Source organism: Argopecten irradians, chromosome 2 (genome assembly GCF_041381155.1).
Source record: "Argopecten irradians isolate NY chromosome 2, Ai_NY, whole genome shotgun sequence".
Lineage (NCBI taxonomy): Eukaryota > Metazoa > Mollusca > Bivalvia > Pectinida > Pectinidae > Argopecten > Argopecten irradians.
The window spans coordinates 54,203,342-54,229,827 of record NC_091135.1 but is presented as its reverse complement, the minus strand read 5'-3'; the positions used below and the strand labels follow the sequence as shown (position 1 = coordinate 54,229,827).

The 26,486-nt window shown below is 36.2% G+C and overlaps 1 protein-coding gene across 1 annotated transcript in view; it reads left to right on the top strand.

The window, feature by feature from the left end:
- The window catches only part of LOC138315964 (neural-cadherin-like), a 77,068-nt gene that overhangs the window by 39,543 nt on the left and 11,039 nt on the right, over positions 1-26,486 (top strand). The window contains exons 3-29 of the mRNA XM_069257389.1: positions 4,001-4,265; positions 9,575-9,821; positions 10,159-10,267; positions 10,631-10,760; positions 12,089-12,345; positions 12,851-13,128; positions 13,464-13,922; positions 14,235-14,624; positions 14,973-15,176; positions 15,516-15,708; positions 16,079-16,225; positions 16,526-16,641; positions 16,833-17,009; positions 17,368-17,686; positions 18,002-18,480; positions 18,816-19,057; positions 20,530-20,678; positions 20,984-21,244; positions 21,830-22,048; positions 22,492-22,606; positions 22,966-23,150; positions 23,549-23,769; positions 24,096-24,367; positions 24,690-25,053; positions 25,212-25,445; positions 25,844-26,057; positions 26,239-26,417. Coding sequence (XP_069113490.1) covers positions 4,001-4,265; positions 9,575-9,821; positions 10,159-10,267; positions 10,631-10,760; positions 12,089-12,345; positions 12,851-13,128; positions 13,464-13,922; positions 14,235-14,624; positions 14,973-15,176; positions 15,516-15,708; positions 16,079-16,225; positions 16,526-16,641; positions 16,833-17,009; positions 17,368-17,686; positions 18,002-18,480; positions 18,816-19,057; positions 20,530-20,678; positions 20,984-21,244; positions 21,830-22,048; positions 22,492-22,606; positions 22,966-23,150; positions 23,549-23,769; positions 24,096-24,367; positions 24,690-25,053; positions 25,212-25,445; positions 25,844-26,057; positions 26,239-26,417 — 6,425 coding nt within the window. The remainder of the gene's footprint in view (positions 1-4,000; positions 4,266-9,574; positions 9,822-10,158; positions 10,268-10,630; positions 10,761-12,088; positions 12,346-12,850; positions 13,129-13,463; positions 13,923-14,234; positions 14,625-14,972; positions 15,177-15,515; positions 15,709-16,078; positions 16,226-16,525; positions 16,642-16,832; positions 17,010-17,367; positions 17,687-18,001; positions 18,481-18,815; positions 19,058-20,529; positions 20,679-20,983; positions 21,245-21,829; positions 22,049-22,491; positions 22,607-22,965; positions 23,151-23,548; positions 23,770-24,095; positions 24,368-24,689; positions 25,054-25,211; positions 25,446-25,843; positions 26,058-26,238; positions 26,418-26,486) is intronic.

Sequence of the window (26,486 nt, the reverse complement as noted above, 5' to 3'; positions counted from 1 at the left end):
CACCCAGATTTTAGTTGGGGAATGAAAATAACTATGTTGTAAGAATGTTCGTTATATATAGGTTTTACTGTAATAATTGTATACACTATTACTGATTTTAGCTCACCTGGCCCGAAGGGGGGGAACAGAACTTGTATAAATTTTGGCTCTGACCCCCCGGGGGCGGGAGGGGCGGGGCCCAATAGGGGAAATAGAGGTAAATCCTATAAATCGCTACTTGTCCTAGAGTTCTGCATGGATTGTAACCAAATTTGGCCACAAACATCCTTGGGGGAAGGGGAACAGAACTTGTATAAATTTTGGCTCTGATCCCCCAGAGGCAGGAGGGGCGGGGCCCAATAGGGGAAATAGAGGTAAATCCTTTAAATCGCTACTAGTCATAGAGTTCTACATTGATTGTAACCAAATTTGGCCACAAACATCCTTGGGGGAAGGGGAACAGAACTTGTATAAATTTTGGCTCTGGTCCCCCAGGGGCAGGAGGGGCGGGGCCCAATAGGGGAAATAGAGGTAAATCCTTTAAATCGCTACTAGTCATAGAGTTCTACATGGATTGTAACCAAATTTGGCCACAAACATTCTGGGGGGAAGGGGAACAGAACTTGTATAAATTTTGGCTCTGGCCCCCCGGGGGCAGGAGGGGTGGGGCCAAATAGGGGAAATAGAGGTAAATCCTATAAATCGCTACTAGTCATAGAGTTCTGAATGGAATGTAGCCAAATTTGGCCACAAACATCCTTAGGGGAAGGGGAACAGAACTTATATAAATTTTGGCTCTGATCCCCCCGGGGGCAGGAAGGGCGAGGCCAAATAAGGGAAATAGAGGTAAATCCTAAAAATCGCTACTTGTCCTAGAGTTCTGCATGGATTGTAACCGAATTTGGCCAGAAACATCCTTGGGGTTAATAGAAAAATCATATAAATTTTTGGCTTTGACCCCCTGGAGCAGAAAGAGTGGGGCCCAATAGGGGAATTAGAGGTAAATATCCAAATTCCTTCAGAAAAGAAACAATGAACTTATATTCAGAACATTAGATTACTTGGCATTACAAACCAGGTGAGCGATACAGGCCCTCTGGGCCTCTTGTTTTTTGTTCTAATCACCTGAAATATGGTGAATGTTAACAAATTATCATATGATTACTTGATAAAGCATTAGTAATTTCTGCTAACAAATTATCATATGATTAACTGATAAGCATTAATAATTTCAGCAAAATTTTTAACAAAGCTCATCAAGTTACAGAATCTTAAGCTTGTTATGCAATGTAAATTATTTTTAAAATCATGGTCTCTAATTTAATGGAGGTCATTAAAATCACAGAATCATGGCTTGCAGCAACAAATGTGCATTATGAGGCTGGGGATTCGTAGTTGAGGGAGATCATGTGGCAATTGTAGTGTAATTTGATGTACAAATTAGTGTGGATTTGAAGTGCAGCTGTTTCTGGGTGTGCACTCATTAATCACTCTAAGCACTGTCAGTTAGAGCAGCTGGATCTCAGACCAACTCGGCTTATTGATATGCAAGGACATGTTTTTAATTTTTAGCTCACCTGGCCCAAAGGGCCGGTGAGCTTATGTCATGGCGCGGCATCCGTCGTCCGTCCGTCAACATTTCCTTTAAATCGCTACTAGTCATAGAGTTCTGCATAGATTGTAACCAAATTTGGCCACAAACATCCTTGGGGAAAGGGGAACAGAACTTGTATAAATTTTGGCTCTGACTCCCCGGGGGCAGGAGGGGCGGGGCCCAATAGGGAAAATAAAGGTAAATCCTATAAAACGCTACTTGTCCTAGAGTTCTGCATGAATTGTAACCACATTTGGCCACAAACATCCTTGGGGGAAGGGGAACAGAACTTGTATAAATTTATGCTCTGACCCCCTGGGGGCAGGAGGGGCGGGGCCCAATAGGGGAAATAGAGGTAAATCCTATAAATCGCTACTTGTCCTTGAGTTCTGCATGGATTGTAACCATATTTGGCCACAAACATCCTTGGCGGAAGGGGAACAGAACTTGTGTAAATTTAGGCTCTGACCCCCTGGGGGCAAGAGGGGCGGGGCCCAATAGGGGAAATAGAGGTAAATCCTATGAATCGCTACTTGTCCTACAGTTCTGCATGGATTGTAACCAAATTTGGCCACAAACATCCTTAGGGGAAGGGGAACAGAACTTGTATAAATTTTGGTTCTGACCCCCTGGGGGCAGGAGGGGCGGGGCCCAATAGGGGAAATAGAGGTAAATTCTATAAATCGCTACTTGTCCTAGAGTTCCGCATGAATTGTAACCAAATTTGGCCAGAAACATCCTTGGGGGAAGGGGAACAGAACTTGTATAAATTTTTGCTCTGACTCCCCCAGGGGCAGGAGGGGCGGGGCCCAATAGGGGAAATAGAGGTAATCTTATAAATCGCTACTTATCCTAGAGTTCTGCATGGATTGTAACCAAATTTGACCAGAAACATCCTTGGGGGAAGGGAAACAGAACTTGTATAAATTTTGGCTCTGATCCCCTGGGGGCAAGAGGGATGGGGCCCAATAGGGGAAATAGAGGTAAATCCTATAAATCACTACTTGTCCAAGAGTTCTGCATGGATTGTAACCAAATTTGGCTAGAAATGCATCCTTGGGCTAAGGAGAACAGAAAATTGTATAAATTTTGGCTCTGACCCCCTGGGGGCAGGAGGGGCGGGCCAATAGGGGAAATAGAGGTAAATCCGATAAATCGCTAATAGCCATATAGTTCTGCATGGATTTTAACCAAATTTGGCCCAGAAATATCCTTGGGGTTAACAGAATTTGTATAAATTTTGGCTTTGACACCCTTGAGCAGAAAGAGTGGGGCCCAATAGGGGAATTAGAGGTAAATATTCAAATTCCTTCAAAAAAGAAACAATGAACTTGTATTCAGAACATTCCTAGGCATTATAAACCAGGTGAGCGATACAGGCCCTCTGGGCCTCTTGTTAGTGCATGATATGGAATATCTTTTTCTAATAAGCGTAATGGTACATGTATAAAATGTTTTTTATCCTGTATTAATATTTATAATGATGAAGTAATTATTGGTATAACTTTGAACATTGTTACGTGACTGTACTTGCTGTATTTTAATTTGTTGAGGTCTGCCCTATAGGTATTGATAGCATACAAAATAGGAGCTGGTTGAAACCTTAGAGTACAATAACAAGTAGTCAGCCTATGTCTGTCCATCGTCTACTTCAGATACATGTATTGATTATCATTAGGTAAATGACAAAATCAGAATAAAAACTCATGATCAATTGAATCATAGCATTTGATAAACAAAATGTTACTTGTTTTGAGAAAGTAGCTGGAGACCAGACCCAGGAGTTTCTGGGGAGTACGGGTTCTATGATTTATTGATAGTTTCATGATACAAATCTAGGACCTATCTGGGTCATGCTATAATTTAGATAGAGGTCTATGGCACTAGCTCCACAACGTCTATTTGGATATATTCTACATTTACTTGTCACTTCTACTAGGTATATAAACTAACCAAGGCAAAGTGATGTATATGACAGTATAACTGACACCCAAAATGACATCAATTGATCACAGTTAAAATGGCTGTTCCATCTTGTAGATTAAATCATCGTTGATAAACGGTTTTCCTGGTCTAGCTTAAACAAAATGCAGAGACCCTAAAATGAATTGATAATGTAAATATAAGCATTAAACTATCTTCCTATGGTATCTATGGTCTATATAGATGCCAGAGCTTTGCAGACAATCATCTCATAGTGCCATAGAAAGAAATAGTTTAATGCTTAAATATATTAATATTTGTGTTTCCATGTTAAATATGTTGTCCCTTATAGCGACAGTTCCATTTTAGGCTAATAAATTCTAACTTCAATAAGTAATATTTGTATTATGTGACGGTTTTAAATTTACATATGAATCGGTGTTGACCATCTCATAGTGAATGTCGATGAAGGAATAATGAACTTATATGTTGATATATCTACAGCTGGTGAGAGGAAATTTGCTATCCAGAATGTCAATGTTAATGGCACTAACGTTGGTCGAATCATCACCACGGTCAGTGGGAATGGTCAGTTTGAGCGGGGCCGTGTGTATGAACTGGTCGTTTCTGCTCGGGACATGTCGGCCCTTGATGTCACTCAGAAGTCGGACTTCGAGATTGTCCAGGTCCTTGTAGGAAATCGTTCTCCACAGTTCTTCGAAAATCCTTACATTGCCTATGTGTCTGAAAACAACCAAGCCGGATACAAGTGAGTCACTTAAATCAGCCTTACATAAAAAAAAATATCATGTTGAAAACAAATCAGTATTCTTATTTAAAGAATATTTAGTATGATATGTGTCTGATGTATAACAGTTTTTAGATTAAAGAAAATAATCTAACATTGATTGATGGTTCTACTTAACTAATTTTGATGTGGCTTTTTATTGATGTTTTGAAATTTACAGGCTGAAAATTATCTTCTGTCTTTCTTGTCGTCTTTGTTAAGCTGAAATTGAATTTTCTCTTTCTCTCCTTCTGAAATTTGAATTCTATAGATTTGGTTTGATTTCTTGTTGATTTATGTTAGTTTGAAGTTTTTATCCTCATCAGATATATGCTTTTGGTGTGGATGCTTGGGAATGAGTTACAATAATATCTGGCAAGGAATTAGGTTACAGTTATGTCCCCTATCAATAATCATCAGAGTTGTGTCCCTTATTTGAGTCAAATGGCTTTTAAGGATGAAAAATGTATTTGACTTGCTCAACAGTCAAAATCAGAATCTATGCTTATTCTGTATGGATGCTGAATGAAGTCTGTCCCCTTATTTTACTTAAAACTCATGATCAATTGAATCATAGCATTTGATAAACAAAATGTTATCTTGTTTTGAGAAAGTAGCTGGAGACCAGACCCAGGAGTTTCTGGGGAGTACGGGTTCTATGATTTATTGATAGTTTCATGATACAAATCTAGGACCTATCTGGGTCATGCTATAATTTAGATAGAGGTCTATGGCACTAGCTCCACAACGTCTATTTGGATATATTCTACATTTACTTGTCACTTCTACTAGGTATATAAACTAACCAAGGCAAAGTGATGTATATGACAGTATAACTGACACCCAAAATGACATCAATTGATCACAGTTAAAATGGCTGTTCCATCTTGTAGATTAAATCATCGTTGATAAACGGTTTTCCTGGTCTAGTTTAAACAAAATTCAGAGACCCTAAAACGAATTGATAATGTAATTATAAGCATTAAACTATCTTCCTATGGTATCTATGGTCTATATAGATGCCAGAGCTTTGCAGACAATCATCTCATAGTGCCATAGAAAGAAATAGTTTAATGCTTAAATATATTAATATTTGTGTTTCCATGTCAAATATGTTGTCCCTAGCGACAGTTCCATTTTAGGCTAATAAATTCTAACTTCAATAAGTAATATTTGTATTATGTGACGGTTTTAAATTTACATATGAATCGGTGTTGACCATCTCATAGTGAATGTCGATGAAGGAATAATGAACTTATATGTTGATATATCTACAGCTGGTGAGAGGAAATTTGCTATCCAGAATGTCAATGTTAATGGCACTAACGTTGGTCGAATCATCACCACGGTCAGTGGGAATGGTCAGTTTGAGCGGGGCCGTGTGTATGAACTGGTCGTTTCTGCTCGGGACATGTCGGCCCTTGATGTCACTCAGAAGTCGGACTTCGAGATTGTCCAGGTCCTTGTAGGAAATCGTTCTCCACAGTTCTTCGAAAATCCTTACATTGCCTATGTGTCTGAAAACAACCAAGCCGGATACAAGTGAGTCACTTAAATCAGCCTTACATAAAAAAAAATATCATATTGAAAACAAATCTGTATTCTTATTTAAAGAATATTTAGTATGATATGTGTCTGATGTATAACAGTTTTTAGATTAAAGAAAATAATCTAACATTGATTGATGGTTCTACTTAACTAATTTTGATGTGGCTTTTTATTGATGTTTGAAATTTACAGGCTGAAAATTATCTTCTGTCTTTCTTGTCGTCTTTGTTAAGCTGAAATTGAATTTTCTCTTTCTCTCCTTCTGAAATTTGAATTCTATAGATTTGGTTTGATTTCTTGTTGATTTATGTTAGTTTGAAGTTTTTATCCTCATCAGATATATGCTTTTGGTGTGGATGCTTGGGAATGAGTTACAATAATATCTGGCAAGGAATTAGGTTACAGTTATGTCCCCTATCAATAATCATCAGAGTTGTGTCCCTTATTTGAGTCAAATGGCTTTTAAGGATGAAAAATGTATTTGACTTGCTCAACAGTCATAAAATAATTATAGCTGTATATGCTTATTCTGTATGGATGCTGAATGAAGTCTGTCCCCTTATTTTACTTAGTAATCAAAATAATTAGTGTATCAGGTTCCAAATTACTGCTGTTCTTTTTGTATCTAAATGTAGAGATCACTGTTTCCAATTTATAGATTCTTGTATTTTAATATATATACACCAAATAGGATCTTATAACAATATAAGACATATGTTCCATACAAATTTTACAGATATTTCTTTTATAATAATATCATTCATCAGCAGAAAAAATCCAGTTGAATAAGGTCACAGATTACTTAAGGAAAGTGTTTATTTCTTAATGGTCTCTTTGCGTCCATTTTCAGATGTCTTTGGATTTTTCTTCTTTTAATGTTGATCTGAATTATGCTTTTGATATTTTCTGTATTCTACCAATTCGCATAAGTCTTAATGGTTGAGCTTATGATTTAATGAATTTTCCGTTTTGAGGCGGGGAAGTGTTTGGTATGTAAATGCACAATAATACTTTTAAAAATTTGAATATTGTGCATGGCAATATGGAAGCATGTGTGGGATTTTAAGGACATTTATTCTATCTTCTGAGAAATTTTTTTGCATGAAAACAAAAATCTTTTGCACATTTTGCTATTTGATAATGCCACTTTAATTCCTTTGACATTTCTAAAAGCTTTAATTGTAATTATTGCAGCCACTTCTAAACACAAATTTTTGAGTAAAATTCTACTGCTTCAAATTTACACAGTACGGATAATTATGATATTGAACTGGAGCTTAGACTGAAGTAGTCTAATGGATTTTTTGTAAAACAAACAATCCTGTCAATTTTCACATTCATCTATGGAGGAGTATATATGTATATATGATAACTACGTATGCAATTTTCATTGGGTGTATATTTGAAGTATCAACATGGCCTTTACGGTGATCATAGAAAGGGAAAATGGTGTAATCAAGAAAGTTACTGATGTCAAACTATTGTTTTTCACCTTCCAGCTAGGCCAGAAAGGCTGATAGCATGGTGCAATATGAATGATACAGGCCCTTTGGCCTCTTGTATCATGGCACGTCAATATTCAACATTAACGTTATAAATTTAAATGTTATGTAGCAATTGTGAATTGTTGTGTTATTAAAATCTTCAAAGTGTTCTCTAAAATTAATGATTGTTGTGTTACCATTTTACAAACTTTATTTTTACTTTTTAATGTTTTTTTTCTCCCAAATGTTTAACCTTTTTCATAACATAAGTTTTCTTGTTTCTATAAAACTAAAGCATAGGGTGAGGGAATTTTACATGGCTGGTACATGTACTGGTGAGGGAATTTTACATGGCTGGTACATGTGCATGAGTTGACATTTGTAGGGTAGCATTGTCTATTCATACAAACAGTGTATGACAGCTCAGTCTGTCCTTCACTCTCCTTAACTACAGTAGAACAAAATATTCCTTAACAAAACAAATAGCAGGATTAGTGGATAGGAGATATTTACATCTGTACAGGAGAAGGTCACCATATACTGGTAGTCTCTAGTCTCAAGGGATCTTCTGTTAATGCTGTACTCCATGTCTCTGAACAATTCATATTCAGAAACTGTCCATTGTCAAAGGTTGATCGAAGGAACCACACAGCAGAGTCAAAAGGACTAAAACTGTTATTTGAAAATACCAAAACTCTTCAAGGTTTGAAGATTTGTCAGCACCTTAATAAACTTTATGACTTTCAAATCCTCCAGTCCTCACTGAACTGAAGTCTCTATGGTTTATGAAAAACACAAAAAAAAAACACAAAAAAACACGCACACATTTAATAAATACATTTTATAGCTAAATTTATTCAAACATCTTTAGAAATGTCTGAACTGTCAACAGGAGATTGCAGCTTTAATTATTTACACAACTTGACATTGACTTACACAAGAGCTTTAGGAACATGTCCAGAAACAGTCTAATTGACCATCTTCTGTACTCTTCATAAGTGAAGAGTGCTGTGGTCTTTTTAGTCTGTGGTCATAAAACAGTTGAATTCACTAAAATCCAAACATCTTCCTTAACTCACAGATGTGGCACAGTCATTACCCTTGGTATAGATGGCCGCATTTCCAAAGTTTTGAAAAATTGTCAGAAAAATAAAAGAAGATTGTTATTATTTTTTTATTTTTTTTTTAACTTTTTTTTTATTTGATTGTAGATTAAATGTAGTGCCTTTTTTCTATCAATATTTTTTTTCTTTGATAACTTTTACAACTTTTCAAATTCAGCATGATCTAACATTTAGAAAGTTTTGACATCTTGATAGCGACTTATAATGGTTTCAGATGTAGACATTAGTGTAAATTTTTAGCGAACAAGTACAAACTATGAATTGTAGCTTTAACTAAAAATGTTAATAGTGCTTTACTGTTTAGATTGTTAATGTCATTCTCGCCTTTAGTTACTGATACTCTAAGGTTAATGTGTGCCTAGTAGGAGCAAAAAAGTTTTATTCTGTATACACTGCTTTCAAATGTCATTTTTATCCTCAAATTCAGCCCTTATCTCTCTGTAAAATTTCATTATTATATGAGAAAGAGAGATGGGGATGTTTTTGTGAGTAAATTTGGTACTGTATTGATCCTGACATAAAGCCTTGTTTATTTTAAAACACGAAGTAAAAACATTTACGGCTAATCCTGTGAAGCCAAAGTCAATCTTGGTGCAATACTGGTTGATATTCAATTCTCCTGGAATGAGACCTCAGCGTGATTAAGAAAGTTTAACAGAAAATCACACGATAAAACATGTAACTGATTAAAATGTAGTGTTCTTGAATCCTGGGAGCCTATTGTAGATAAGATGTAGAAACAGACAAGCCTATTGCTATTAGAGTTAGTACAGTACCACAGTTTAACAAATTCTTCTCGTTAGGTGACTGACTTTATTGTCTTGAACTGATAAATCATTTATATTAACCATCTAATATGGTAATGTGAAATAGGTTATTTGGACAACATATCCATCTATTTATCGACTTAATGCAAATGTAAAGATTTTTTACTTATATGATATTTTAATTGTGCTCTGTGTATTGATTCATGAGTTCAAGATAAAGAGGTTAGCTTCACTAGTGATTTTATAGACCTTCATCCTCATAACCACAAACAACTTATAAATGTCACTCTGATTGGTTAGAAAAGTTGTTTTAAGATTTACTTGGCTGCAAATGAACTATTTATAATGAATTTTATTCAATATCATAGGCTCCAGACTGCGGAGAGAGTCAATCTGAAAATTCAAGCCAAGCCATTTCAGTCACAGCAAGGGGACCATTCAGTACGCTTCCATTTGTACGATGAACGCAATCAACCATCGTCATTGTTTGCTATTAATGAAGTTGGGGAAGTTGAGACATTACAGAGCATGGACTATGAGGCGTCGTCATGGAAACAGTTTACACTGACACTCAACGGCACAGAGGAATCTACTGGTCTTACAAGCTCAACACAGGTAGGCTGGAGTTACTCCCCTTGTCTGTTATCTCCCCTTATAGTCGCTGAGGGGAATAATTGATTTCTGTAGGTTACAAGATATATATAGTAGAACAAAGCTACTGAGCTGCAAGTTAGTTTGAAAGTATAGCTCTTATAAATGGATACAATATCAGTATATCATTTTCCTCATAAATAACAATTTTATAATCATTTATATACCAGTATGGATGATGTGATAGTAGAAAATTCTTCAAAAGTATAAAAAAGCAAATACAAAAAAATGATAAATGTAAATCACGACACAGTATATTGATCCAACCCAAATAAATGACAACTTTGTATGGTTTGAACAGCTGATTGTGAACCTAGAGGATTCTAACGACAACTCGCCTGTGTTTGGGTTATCTACGTATACCAACAGTACCAGTGAAGGAACACCTATCAACGCCACACTGTTCTCTGGTAAGTCAGCATTAGTATACAACAGTTTACTTCTTCAGTAGGTAGAACCATATGGTTCATTAAACATTTTATTTTGTCTGTTTATAATGCTGCAAGTTTTAGGTATTTGGACAAATTCGTGCTTTAGCTGCTTAATTATTATGAATAGTTTTGATCAATCTTTTCATAAAATGTCTTGGAGGAATTGCAAGGTTGCTTCTTATAGCAACCATTTTCTTATTTATGATAAAAGCATGATTGCTTTTTAAAGATCAATTTAAAATTCAATTTCATTTTCAATAAAATTTTATTACAATGATAAATTGAAATAGGATTTAACAGCAGGTAATGTCTTTGAATTAATTGTGGTTTTAATTTTTTTAGTGATTGCAACTGATCGGGATTCTGGGGAAAATGCAGAGCTGACGTACGAAGTGACCAATGACCATTTCTACGTGGTCACTCGCTATGATCCAGTCTCGGATAACTACATTGGGGATCTCAAGGTGGCTAAGTAAGTAACTGGACCGGTCAGTCTCACCATTACATGTGATGTCCACTAGTGTTGTTCCTGTTATCAGATTCAACATTTCATCATCACTTGATGTCAAGATTTCAGTTAGAGAAAAGTGATTTATATTAACTCTGGTGTAATTCATCTTATCTATGTCCTCCTCTGAATTCCATCTCCACTTTACTTGCTAAATTCTCTATTTTGATTAAGGTGTTGTAATGGATGATGAAATAGACACCCCACATAGTTTGTGTTTGACCCCATCCATTAGACATTGCAATACGATACATCCATTCAATCAAACATGACTCAGTGAGGACTTGGCAGTCTCCACAAAATGTATCTTCGAGAAAAATATTAATATTTAAACAGTGATTCATCTTATCAAACACATTCTGAAAATCTGCCGAGATTTTATGCTACATATTTAAGTATCTCTGCCCTACTAATGTTTAAAGGTGTTGAAAATGCCGGTCAATCTATATTCATCTGCAGTTTCAAGTTTTATTCCAATTTCTACTTAAGATAAAACTCTGCTTGTTGTGTTTAAAGTAAAATATAACACCATATTTGCCGTAATTAGGGCCCCTCCCCTTTTCTGGAGAAGAGTTAAAGTTGTATAAACACCCCCATCCCATGGATTTAACAATGTTTTACAATATGTTGCCTCTAACATCAGCATTGTATGCCGTATACATGACTTGCGAGTCTTTACATGTGAATCACGACATGATAATGCGTCTCAAAGTATAAAAGGCCTACTCTGGTATGTATGTTTAGTGTAACAGATTAATGTACCATTAGTACAGAAAGATTTAAAATATGGCTGATTTTTTCCCACAAATTACATTTTGGTTCATTAATAAGTGCCCCCTTTTGTTAAAATTATTTAACTGCCCTGGGCGCTAATTATGGCGAATACGGTATACAATAACACTAGTAATTTGTAACTCTCCGGTGATAATCTGGTGAATGTCTTTAACAGTGTCAGTTCAAGCTGTCAAAAAGTGGCAAATAAGTATACACAGTCAAACCTGTCTATAAAGACCACCCAAGGCACAATAGCCAAGTAGTCATTATACACAGGTCAAATTGTGTGACAAAAATGGACTTATTGTATTTGAGCAGGTGGTCTTTATACAGATGTGATCACTAAGGCAGGTGTGACTGCATAGCCTTTCTGAAATACACATACCCACCTGTCTTAACACAATAGTATGCTCAAAAAGCTGTCATTAAATCGGTTGATAGGACATTAAACAGTTAAAAAATAAATAAAATATATTCTGTCATTAGAATATTATCAAATCACTTTTGTTTGTGACTAGGAGGCTGGATTACGACTTCCATCCTGATCGCCTCTACAAGTTCAATGTCACAGCCACAGATCATGGAGCTATCCCGAAAAAAGGATGGGCCAGCGTTGTTATTTATGTCACAAACATCAATGATGAAAAGCCTAAGTTTGGTACGGGTTTAGATGAAATCAACGCCAGTATCAGAGAGGATCTGACGGCCAATAATTACGTGACGATGGTCCAGGCAGTGGACCCTGACGGCGATAATGTTGAATATTACTTCACAGGTATCAACTAGTGTTTTAATATGATATGATTACAAAGCAAATCTTTTGTTTTATTGGCATTTATGTATGGTACAGATTATTACAATTATTTTAGTTGTTTTTATAACTCATGTACAGAGAGCAGCATACATTGGTTAAATTTACTACCGTTGACATTACTTAAAGATGTAAAACTTTACTATTTTAGTAATAAAATCCAGACTTTGATGATAATATTTACCATTGATAATATGTCGTCTTCACCATTTAACTGTTCAAATTTTGACCAAAATCAGCAAAGTACCAATGAAGTATTTGTTGTACATTTTGTGTAACGTCACTTTAACATATTCACCCCTTTAAACTCATTTCTTCAAATTCAAAGGTTTGAACAATTCATTATAAATTTCCAGGTATGAATGGGTTGAATCAATTGGAAGTTTGGGTAGAAATAGAATTATTTGTAAAACAGTACTGAATATTACATTGAAATATTTTTTAACCTCATGATATTTCATCTACACAGAACGACTAACAAAGGCCCCAAATGGTCCTTTTATAATCGACCCCAAATCTGGAGTCATCCAGCTGTCCAACTCCATCCCTCCAGCTATACCCAGGTACGTGCTGAATATAACAGCATATGATGATGGATCGTGTTGTGAGGGTCATGTGACACAGCGGCAGGATGCCGTTCTGATCGTGGAGATTAAAGACATCAACAATAACAATCCAGGCTTTCCTTCCTGTAACTACCAACCCAATGTGATGGAGAACGAACCCATAGGCACCAAAGTTGTTCAGGTAAATGTTATCTTCAGGGGTGGAGGACAAGGGTTGAACAAGTAAATTTCATCCACAGGGATAGGGACAAGGGTTGAACAGGTAAATGTGATCTCCAGGGGTTAGGACAAGGTTTGTAGTTAACAGGCGCAGGTTTTCTGTTACGAATGATTTTACATGTAAAATGTAGGGGTAGGGAATTGTGAATGGAAGAATTATCATGAAGATCACTTTCTTTTTTACTCAGGAGTGGGAAACATCACATACTTTCAAAATAAATTTCCCAGGAGAATAATGACCATTAGAGAATGATCACTTTTACATTTAGTCACTATTTCTTTATCTGTGTTGTGTAGGTGAGAGCTGAAGACAATGACCGCGGTCCAAATGGTCAGATCACTTACTCTGTGGTCACTCCTGCCTATCAGACCAAGAACTTTGATGTTGACCCAGACAATGGTACAGTGGTCACTAACATCATGTTTGACCGTGAGTCGGAGCAGGGATCCCGTGGCTACCCAATCACCATTAAAGCTGAGGACAAAGGCCAGCCTCAGCAGCTCAACAGTCTGTGTACCTTCTGGGTCCACATTGACGACCGTAATGACAATCGGCCGATGTTTGATTCTCTTTCCTACTCCAAGCAGATCACACGCACATTCGAGGTCAATAAGCGTGTCACTGGTGTATTAGCGACGGACCGTGACATGGGACAGAACGCGGAAGTGACGTACCTTCTGGAGTCCAACCCAGGAAATTACTTCAGGATTGAGGAAGACACAGGATCTATCTATTTGGACAGGAGTCTCATTGATGTAAGATTTTTTTCTTGGTCTAAGATTTCAATCTTGTCTTTTACAACACATTTCTATGATGAAATTTCAAATTTTCTTTTAGTATTAAGAAATAATTATATGGAGAACATTTGTAAAGAAAGCATTTTTTTATGTAGTCAAAGGCTGCTATATGCAATATATACTGATAAAACTATATCAAGATTAAAAACGAATGCAAATTTACTTTCTTAATTTTCAGGCTACTTAGTTGTATTCTATAAGATTTAAAATCCCACCGACTTTTTGTCATGAGAATATCACAGCATTATGATATTATTGTTAATTCCATAGGTACCCTACACCACGAATCAGACCAGTATTATTGTGATGGCGAAGGACAAAGGTAACCCGCCACTGAACTCCACGGTACGAGTGACCATCACGCTGGCCGCTTCTCAGGGTGAGGTACCCACCTGGGACGAAAGCTATGATGGGATGGTATACGTGGTAGAGGAAACTGTTCCGTCTGGCCATACTATTGGTAGATTCACTGCCAGTTCCAATATCCTAGACCCACAGTTCCAGGGTGTAAGCTTCGCTCTCATCAAGTCTGATGGGTCACAGTCACAATTTGATGACATGTTCCGAATTTCAACATCATCTAACCTGGTGAAGCTGAAACTGCGAGGAAATCTGGACTACAACCATAAGAACATGTACACTGTCCGTCTTCGTGTCACGGTGAGAATATCAATGGGACTGTATCCTGTCGATTTCTGTTTTGAATTAGTGCAAATGTTTAAACTCAGGAACTACTGAGCTGCAAACATTTAAATGTTATTTTGTCTATCTTGCAATATAACGTCTAGCTAATTACAATCAAGGGTACTTAATGGCTTCTGAATTTTTGTCATCCTTTTTATTTGCAAATGTATCTTAGAAATGTCTGAAAGTCAAAAGTATATAATGTGGAACTAGCATTCTTCCATCAAACTGTTGTTAGAGATGAACTGTATGTTTGATCAACTGTAATGATGTAACATGCCATGTTGTGTTTACTGACGGACAATATTTCATTTTCTTATACAGAATAAGGGGTTAAATCCAGCGTCCAATGAAATGCGTGTGACAGTGAAAGTAAAAGACATGAATAATCAGCCGCCACGATTTGAAGGTCTCGACCCGACGATGAGTAACACCTACAGAGGGAGTGTCCCTGAAAACGAACCCGTTGGTCAGACTGTCATCACAGTGAAAGCTGTGGATGCTGATCACGATCCCCCGAACAATGAGGTAATTGCACTGAACATTCCTTGGTTTATGGAAAGTAAATAGATAACCAAAGACGGAGTTAGCTCATATACCATTCAGTATTGAAATTAAAATGTTTCCGACAGAATTTTGGATATCTAGTCAATGCAATACTTTACCTTTATGTACTTCAGATGTTCAGTGACAGAACTGGAAATATAAAAAAGCAAATAAAACAAAACTTAATCAAAATTATTTAAGTCAGGAAAAATTCTTTTAACAGATTTGTCACCTATGAATGAATATAAAATTTGTTGATGTAAAACTAGCCAATACTATAATAAAATTGTTCCAATGAAAACCTAATAATTCTGCCAACAGGTACGGTACAGCATCATAGAGGACCGTTACGGTGTCCATCGACTGTTTGACATCAACCCTGTTACTGGTTTAATTACCACCAACTTTACGTTTGATCGAGAGCTTGATAACCTCTACTACATCGATATAAAGGCGGTGGATGGGAAGCCGTCTGATGTTCGGGATCACGAGCCTCCTAATAGCCCTAACAGTGGTAGGTAGCTTGTTACTGTAAACATCCTGCTTTGTCTTCATCCTGTTTACAAATTTGTAACAATTCTAACTCAGTTATTCTGATGGGATACAGACTTACTTTGATGAAATGTTTTACTTTTTAGAGCGATTTTAAAATCTATATCTGCTTAAGATATTTGCTTTTCAAGAAGTTCTACTAGTGAGTTGGAAAAAACTTGATTTTTTTTCTGCAATTTAGATACCATAACAGTTGAATGATCCTTTTAACCTTTTGTTGATAAATCTTGATAAAGGGTTGTCACATTAACAATGTAGCTGGTCTGTTTATCACATGGAGTTCCATATCCTTATGGCTTCAGTAGGCTGATATGTTTTACCTTATTTCCCAGCCACGGCTCAGGTGCTGGTTGTTATTGGAGACAAGAACGACAACACACCAAGGTTCCAGCAGACACTTTATGAGAAGGAGGTCCAAGAACAGCCTCCTGACAGCAGTAAGGCAATCATCCGAGTTCTGGCTGACGATCTCGATAGCTGTGAGTACTTGTTTGTAAATATCTCAATATAATAAAATAGTTAATCAAACTCAAAATCAATGAAACAAAAATAAATAGCCGAAAGGCCATCATAATAAAAGTAGCATTAACTTCAAACTGATTTCATTATGGTGAATATGCACTTGGAAAGTTGGACCAGGTATTTCAGGAGAGTAAGCATCTCCTTTGATATCAGATCGGATGTTTTACTGTCTGATTTTGAAGCAGAGTTGTTTAAAATTGCCATTGTTACTGTAATTTCTGTTACTTGAGTTTAGGATCATTATTTTTGTTGATCAGCTGATGTTTTGACTTACACAATCACCAGCGGTAATGTGGGGAATGTATTTGGTATCAAGCAAAAGACGGGTGAGATCTATGTCGCTCGGGACCTAGATTACGAAACCCCACCAAAGGTACGGTTTTATTTATCTTATATTTCTCTGTTCCAATATCCAGCTAAATTAGCTATAAGTTCTAATTCAAATATTTGATAAATGTCAAAATGGAATAAACATCTTGTTCCAACAATATGAACGAGAAAATATTTTTATCATCAACTAACAATTCATAACTGCAGCTGATCATAGAATATGTATTTTTGTAGGTGTACAACTTGACCATTACTGCCAATGATGGGTACCACACTAACACCACTAGGGTAAAACTGACTGTACTGGACATCAACGATAACCAGCCCGAGTTTACTCAGTCTGAGTACATCATTACTGATGTGGTAGAGGAGATTGACCCTCCTGCTGGTCAACAGAAATTCCTTGTACAGGTATGTACCATAGTGTAAAAAAAATCATTTTTATGACATATAGAAGGAAAACGTAAAAATCACAATAAACAAAAACTGGATTTCTAAGAGATTCCCTGTTCATTGATACATATTATATGGAAGGTATGGAAATGTTGTCAGTGAAATCATTATGTCCTGAGGTGAGTGTGACAGAATGTAAAAAGTGTAACAAAAAAAAAAAAAAAAAAGAAAAAAAAAAAGGAGTGTAAAAAGGTTCTCTGAAAAACAAAGACACGTTTGCCTATATTTAAATTACCATTATTGAAATTAAAGATATATATATATATATGAAAACGGTTTTCAGTATTTTGTCAATAAGTTGATATTTTGGTTGTAGGTAAGTGCTACTGATAAGGATATTGACCGGCCACATAACTTCCGCTATAGTCTCAACATTGACGATCAGGATCCTGGTAACCCAATGTTTGTTATTGGACCAGAGGATGGCAGGATTTTTCTAAAACGCAGTCTAGACCGTGATCTTCCAAATGGGCGGGCTGAGTACCAGTTTAACATTATCGTTGAAGATGAGCCAGGAAATCCCCAGTCCCTGATTGGCTACGCTTATGTCAAAGTTCAGCCCAAGGATATCAACGACAATGCTCCATTATTTGTTGGAAATCTTACGGGATATGTTCCGGAGAATTCAGCTAAAAGTAAGTTAGAATTTTGTCCGAAACATCATAGATAAAATAATGCATGCTAAAGCTGAAAATGACAGAATCTTCTTCTTTGGATGCTTTCCTGTTGTCCTTCTGAGGGTTCTTTTCAAATTGACTTTGAAGTATGTATACAGTTAAGTTCTCTGTTAGATAATAAAAGTGTCTTAAAAAATATTTCTGATGCTTTATAAATATAACCAGATATAAATTAGACAAAAATTTAAAAACTCAAATTCAAGCTTAGATTTGACATTACCTTAAATGTTCCTGTGTTGTGAAGTTTTTAAGAAGATTTTGTTGGTTTTACAGGGAAGAACATCATGACAGTGCGAGCTAAGGACTTTGACCTGGGAATGAACGGTACAGTTTACTACCAGATAGATGGCCGAGGGAACACTCCTGCTAACCCTGATAATGGGGAGTACCTGTTTAAGATCCAGGAGTCTTCAGGTCTCGTCTACTCTAACACAGACATCCTGAATCGTGAGGTGTTGGACCGATACCACTTACAGGTAATCGCCTTTGATCGCGGCGTCCCACAGAGGAGCAGCACTGCTACTGTCACCATCAAAGTATCTGACGAAAATGACGAGGCTCCAGTGTTCCTACAGAAGATATACCGTGTGACTTTGTCTGAGAGTCAGAAGAGCGGCCCAGTCATCACAGTGTCTGCCACAGATGATGATATTGGGGAGAATGCCAAGCTGACATACACCTTGGAGAGTGATTTGAGTTTCTTTTCCATTACAACATTACCATCCAATGCTGGCGTCATTAATGTTTTCCATGTAAGTGATGGTAGTATGAAATCTAGCTTCATCTTCTTTTATAAAAGTCTGTACTGTAAATTCAATAAGACAAAATTAATGTGATAATACAATTGTCCATGATAAAGTAAATGTTGCTTGTTCCACTAGATGTTTTTTTTATGAAATAAATTTTCTTTCTCTAGATGTTAATGATATCCTTGCAGTGCATTAAAACATGAATCTAGGAATACTCTATATCTTAGGATTTTATCCAAGATATTGATACATATAGAATAGGAAACTTTGATGTCATATCAAATTCAAGTCTAGAATTGGCTGCCAGTATTTAATAAACTACTCCTTTATCTTTTCAGCCTGTCGATTATGAAAATGTCCAACAGAGATTCTTTAACTTGACTGTGAAGGCGCGAGACTCTAACCCGCTCCATGAAGACCATGCATTTGTAGAGATTACAGTAACAGATGCCAATGATGAACCTCCAAAGTTTACAGATACAGTGAAGATCATGGACTTCAACGAAAACATTGAGGAGGGCACATTACTTTATACGTTTGCTGCAAATGATAAAGACAGTCCTCCGAACAACGACTTTACGTAAGACTGATATTTGACCTTCCTCATATTTCTAAATATTAATACCGTATTTGACTCAATAAGCACCCAGGGCAGTTTCAAAATTTAAAACTGAAAGGTGCGTAATAGGACCTGACATTTCACAAAATTACGGGTAAGTCATTAATTAAAAAAGCGGGAGGGGTACATATAGGGACGGGGGCACTTATTGGATCATATACAGAACATGTACAGTATGTGTTTACAAAAGATGGGTACCATCATAACTCCCTGAAAAAGATTGATACAATTGTTTTTTTGTTTGTTTATACAAGAAAACTTGTTTGAAGGATTAGATATAATAATATTGGTCTGTTACAAGTTTAGTGGATTAAGTAGAACAATATTGATCTGTTACAGATTTGAAGGATTAAATAGAACAATATTGATCTATTACAGGTTTGAAGGATTAAGTAGAACAATATTGATCTGTTACAGATTTGAAGGATTAAATAGAACAGTATTGATCTATTACAGGTTTGAAGGATTAAGTAGAACAATATTGATCTGTTACAGATTTGAAGGATTAAATAGAACAGTATTGATCTATTACAGGTTTGAAGGATTAAATAGAACAATATTGATCTATTACAGGTTTGAAGGATTAAATAGAACAGTATTGATCTATTACAGGTTTGAAGGATTAAATAGAACAATATTGATCTATTACAGGTTTGAAGGATTAAATAGAACAGTATTGATCTATTACAGGTTTGAAGGATTAAATAGAACAGTATTGATCTATTACAGGTTTGAAGAATTAAGTAGAACAATATTGATCTATTACAGGTTTGAAGGATTAAATATAGAACAGTATTGATCTATTACAGGTTTGAAGGATTAAATAGAACAGTATTGATCTATTACAGGTTTGAAGGATTAAGTAGAACAATATTGATCTATTACAGGTTTGAAGGATTAAGTAGAACAATATTGATCTATTAGAGGTTTGAAGGATTAAATAGAACAATATTGATCTATTACAGGTTTGAAGGATTAAATAGAACAATATTGATCTGTTACAGGTTTGAAGGATTAAGTAGAACAATATTGATCTATTAGAGGTTTGAAGGATTAAATAGAACAGTATTGATCTATTACAGGTTTGAAGGATTAAGTAGAACAATATTGATCTATTAGAGGTTTGAATGATTAAATAGAACAATATTGATCTATTACAGGTATGAAGGATTAAGTAGAACAATATTGATCTGTTACAGATTTGAAGGATTAAATAGAACAGTATTGATCTATTACAGGTTTGAAGGATTAAGTTGAACAATATTGATCTATTACAGGTTTGAAGGATTAAATAGAACAATATTGATCTATTACAGGTTTGAAGGATTAAGTAGAACAATATTGATCTGTTACAGGTTTGAAGGATGAAGTTGAACAATATCGATCTGTTACAGGTTTGAAGGATTAAGTAGAACAATATTGATCTGTTACAGGTTTGCCATTGCGGATTACTCAGACAGGTTCTATGTAGAACAACAGGGCAACAAGGGCTACGTGAAGATACAGAAAGGACTGGATGGGCAGACACTGGACAGAGAAACAAGCTCAAAATACACTGTGGAAGTTCTAGCCATTGATAAAGGTCAGTGAGGTTAAAGGTCAAACATCTCAGGACTATAGGTCAAAGTTCAGCATTAAATGTCATACTAGTATTTCAGAGTTGAGGGTAACAATACATGTATATAAAATAATCACTACATAACGCTTATTTCAATTTAAAAATAAAATATTCATTGTTGGTAAAAATAACTTACCACAGTTATAGAAGTATTTGAAAATTAAAACTGTAATTAATAATGACTTAAAGCTGACAGCTCAAAGTTTCCAATTAGGATTTTTTTGAACAAAAATGACCTTACTTATGTTAAAATATTGTTTCGTTGCCAGGTGATCCTCCCCTGACAGGAACTGCCACTCTCATCCTGAATGTGGCTGATCTGAACGATGAGGCACCAACATTTGCTGAAAATTACCGACCAATCGTAATGGAGGATGACCCATTCCCACAGCAAGTGTTGACATTTAAGGCACGAGATCGAGACACTCGGAATCACGGACCTCCGTTCAAGTTCTACCTGCCAGCCTGTAGGGATAACCCAACGTGTGATAGTAACGGCAACCTTAACTTCACCTTGATCTTCAACCAGTGTGAGTGGCACCACATTATCACTGTATATTGATGCCAGATTCTGATTTATGGGGCAAGAACATAATCCTTAAAATGTAGACAATATACAGTTGTTTCATGCATTATCAGCAACAGTCATGACCAATGTTGAAGTGTTGAGACCAACCCTATGAACTGTTTCCTGAGGTTTATCAAGACACACATAAAAGAAACATGGTCACATGATAAAGAATTAAGAATAGAAGATACAAAAAGACAAAGAAATAAATAAAATGTACTATTATTAAAAAGGAAACAAATACAATGTACTATTATTAAAAAGGAAACAAATACAATGTACTGTCATAATAATAAAGATCCCTCGGTAATCACACACTCTGAGAAATTTCATTTGTTCTGCAGCATTCACTGTACAAAATGAATTAAATATTATTGAAAACTATGAACTGTTGTAAAGGCATATTATTAAAGCAAACAATTTTGTTGATATTTAAAAAACATTTATTCAAAAGTATTCCTTTAATGAAATTTTATTAAGTTATTTTTCTGATCAAAAGAGATATAGATTTTAGCAAAATATCAATTTACTTGTTATGTTTGCACAGCTGGTGACGGGAACAATGGTACTGGGACGATTTATGCCCAGAACCGTTTCCTACGTGAAGAGAAGAAGTTTTACTACCTGCCGATCGTGATGACTGACATGGGAGGCTACCATCCTCTTACTATGACTGGAACCAGCACGCTGACCATTGAGATTGGAGACAAGAACAATAACCAGCACACAGACGGCTCCAAGGATATATTTGTGTATAATTACAAAGGTAATAAACAGGCCTGTTGATGTCCCTGTTACAATATACAAGTTAAGTGTCAGTCTTTATAGAACCTTCTTACATTCACCTGATGGTCTCATCATAAGGACTGGGTTGGTGTTGGTTAGAACTCGTAATACATGTAGTTTCATTAATCTGTAAACAAGCCCAACATTCTTAGCTAGAACTGTGAATTAGAATATTATGTTTCAGGGGTTGTAAGATTTGTGATAATGAGTTAAAAGTTAGACATGGCTAGTTGTTAATGTTAAAATAAGGTTATCTAAAAATTTATTCATAAAATAAGGTTATCTAAAATTTCTTCCTAAAATAAGGTTATCTGATATTTCTTCATTTATCATTTATTTGATAAAGGTATCTAGGGCATCTAACAAAGATAGAATAAGATGTTACTTTATCTTTCTGATATTGTTGAGTTCTATTTTTCCTAGGATTATTTGGTAACATTGAAATCGGCAGAGCTAACGCTGATGACCCTGATGACTGGGACTTCAAGGACAAATGGTACTACTTCATAGGACCCAAGGACATGGCCCGCTTCTTCAGGTAAGTGTCTATAGGACCCAAGGACATGGCCCGCTTCTTCAGGGTAAGTTTCTCTTGGACCCAAGGACATGGCTTGCTTCTTCAGATAGGTGTCTGATTTTGTGATTGGAGATGTTGAACATATTTATTCTAAAGGAAATGAGTCTAAGGTGGATAGGATGATTAGTATGAGATGACCATTACTTGTAGGTTAGGGACAGATGAGCCTAAATATTGAATGCTCTCCAGGAACCAAAGTGACTGAGATCTGTATACTGATAATGCTTCAGATTTTACCTACATATGTACTTGAATGATCGCTTTTTTTCCATATATTAAATTTCCATGTAATAAATGAATCATTTGTCGTTATTTTCCAGTGTGTCGAGAGAGAATGGAACCATTACAATGAAGAAGGGTGTCCCTGGTGGTTATTACGAGTTTAAGGTTCTGGTCTATGATCACGTCGTCTTTAGGAATCATAACGCCACCGCTACTATACATGTTACTGTACAGGAGATCAATGATGATGCTGTATTCAGCTCTGGCTCTGTCCGACTGTCAGGTTAGAACTACTGAGCCTCAGTTTTACTACATTTACTACAGATACAATACATATATAGTTAATGTTATTTATCAAGGTAATAGGTTAGATGTTTATGATGTATTCCAAACTAAATAGTTTGTCTTGAAGTCTATTCTTTTCTGGTCTTTATGTGCAATTTTTTTTTCATGTAAATGATCAAGAAATATGAAATGGTATGGTATAATGTTTTTATTAAAGTTAACAATTCAATTTCCTGATAAGTATTTCCTTATAAATTCTGATACAACCACAATGATTTAAAAGAAATGTTTTTTAATATCGTAGAAAATGAAGTTTTTGAAGCACTCTGAAGCATTCTTTTAGTGGCAGGTAAACATGAATGTATGATTTTAAGTTAATCTATATTTCATTCTTAGGTACAAGTGCGGAAGCGTTTATGGAGGAAGGACCTGATGGAAGCTGTTACAACCGATTCAAGTCTCTGCTGGCCAGACGGCTTGGTGTGCGGGAAAAAAATGTGGCCATTTTCAGTGTAATGAACAATGGCTCCTTCACCGATATCAGATACGCAGCACATGGGTCACCATGGTACGCGGCCAGTAAACTGGACGGCATTGTCCTCACTTACAAAGACAAGGTAATTTATAATCCAATACAAGTCATGTACAAATATACTTTCCAAAGATTTTATGTACTAGCCTATTCCGCAATGTACCGTTCTGGCACCCAGTGCCAGAAAACAACAGTTATTTGACACACAAAAGATACAGCAGAAATCAAATATATTTTAGCACTAAACCTGTCATCTACCACAGAAACAGATGTAAAGTCAGGTCTTTAAACAATGATGGCCGTTAGGACAGGTGTGACTGTATTTGTTTTATTTGTAGAAAAACTTATTTGTTATTATTGATTTATTTGAGAATTTCTTGTCTGATGTATTCTAAATCTTTATTTTTCCAGTTTGAGGCTATATCAGGTGGAAAGATTGCCATGGTTAGCATAGACTTGTGTGTAAAGGAAGTATGTGAAAGTGGAGGCTGTACAAACACATTGTTTGTTGATAACCGACCAAGTCTCGTCAACACCAAGGGACAGAGCTTTGTGGGCGTGTCTACCATGATCAAGACAGACTGTATCTGTAAGGCACGTGACTTCTCTGAACCACTCGTGTGTAAATCTGGCTATTGTTATAATGGAGGCACATGTGTTCGAGACAACTGGGGCGAGGTCACGTAAGTATCTCATATCATTTCACTTAGATGGGATTGGTTAAACATGAGACTACATGAATTTTTTTGTACTTGTTTTCTCAACTGTTGCAGATTCGGTGTACAGTATTAGTAAACAGGGATGTGTTTCTTTTCAGAGGATTTCCTCTGATTTAACAATATTTATGAGAAACATGTCAGGTGTGATCTGAATCATCATAAAATGACCTGTTGAGATGTTTCCTTGTTCTGCTGATTGGATCAATCACATCCCTAGTAAAGGAGTGTTTCACTGGTATCTATTAGTTAGGCTGTTCATGAATTTTGATTCTTTCTATTATTTCAGATGTCAGTGCCCCAGAGGATTTGATGGTAAGCGTTGTCAGAAGACCCGACACAGCTTTAAAGGAGGCTATGCCCTGTACCCAGCCCTGGCCCAGTGTGAAGAAAGCACCACCAGTATAGAGTTCATTACCACCTCGGAGAATGGGCTGATCTTCTACAACGGACCTGTAGAACCAATCGGTCCTAACATTCCACGGGATTTTATTGCCTTGGAGCTAATTAAGGGGTATCCGCGTTTACAAATTGACCATGGAACTGGAAAAGTTATGTTACCACTCGATGGCAAAGACAAAAACCAAATAACTCGGCTAAAGAAACTTAATGATGGAGTATGGCATCATATAGACATCGTCCGTGTAGGAAGGGTGAGTTGTAATGTTCATTGTTGCTAAAGGAGATGCAAATTGTTTTGCAATGTCGGAATAAAGAAATATTTCAAACAAATGAGATCATATTTATGCATTTCATTAGGTTGAATTACACAAATGATTGTACTAAATTCTGTGTGTTGCAATGTTTACAGATGGTTACCATGACAGTGGACCAGTGCCGATCATCTGTATTTGAGCGTGGGAGTGAGTCAAAGGAAGACCGCCAACCATGTGAGATCACTGGTAGTACCCGAGGACGGAACAAATACCTAAATGTCAACACAATGTTACAGATGGGTGGTCGCTATGTCACTCCACCATATCCAAGGGGAATCACCAATCAGAGCTTCTTCGGGTGTATAAGGAATTTATACCACAATGGAGAGGTACACAGTGGCTAAGTCTAGACTATCTGGAATTGATAATTGAAGACATTACTTGACGATTATCTTGACTAACAAAAGGTTGCATGAGTTATGAGCGAGTGTTTACCGCCGACTAATGATGATATGACATGATCTATATTTAAGGTCTTTCATAGATCATCCTTAGGTTAAAGTTTCAATCAGTCAAGAACATCATAATCATGGTGAATTTATTTGCATAAAAAGCTGAACTAGTAGTTAAGCACTCTCTCTCACTCGCCCCATTATAATTAATACTTACTCTGCAGTGTAATCAGATATTTCATTTGTTATTTTGCCAGCTGTACAATCCAGGACATTAAATTTATGAAACCCTAATCATACATGCGCTTGAACCAATGTATTTGTTATTTTTCTAGCTTTATGATCTATACACGAGCCGAAACCACCCTGGTCTGAACCACGAGAACGACTGTCCACAAGAAGACCGACATTGTGAAGACGACAAAAGACAAGGGGTCTGTGGACCACACGGGACGTGTGAACTTGTCAACTGGAATAGTAACGACTTCAAATGTAGCTGTAAACCTGGCTACCGACCCAAGTATAAAGGCTCCAACAAATGTAACACAAGTGGGTAGCATAGCTCGTACTTCTGTCTCCTCATTGCTTTATTACATGAATGATTTAGGTTTTTACAATTCGACTGTATGTAATTATGATACTGATTATAATGTTGTTATGTCATTGATATGACCGTTTGTGATCTGATTCAACAGAAAAATGACTGATTTTAACAATAAATATTTTATAGATACTACCGTACGAGACCTGAAGGATCATGGTTTTATGGCCTGGGTTCTGAAGAATGAGATGTATAACTCACTACAGGAGAGATCAATCTCCATCCAGATGAGTTTCCGCACGCGTGACGCTGATGGTGGAATACTTCTACATCTGCCATCAACATCCAAGGAGTATATCACAATGGAGGTACTGGGCGGTGTTATAATGTTGATATTTCATGTTTGTTAACAACATACAGTGACTAGTTAGGGTATT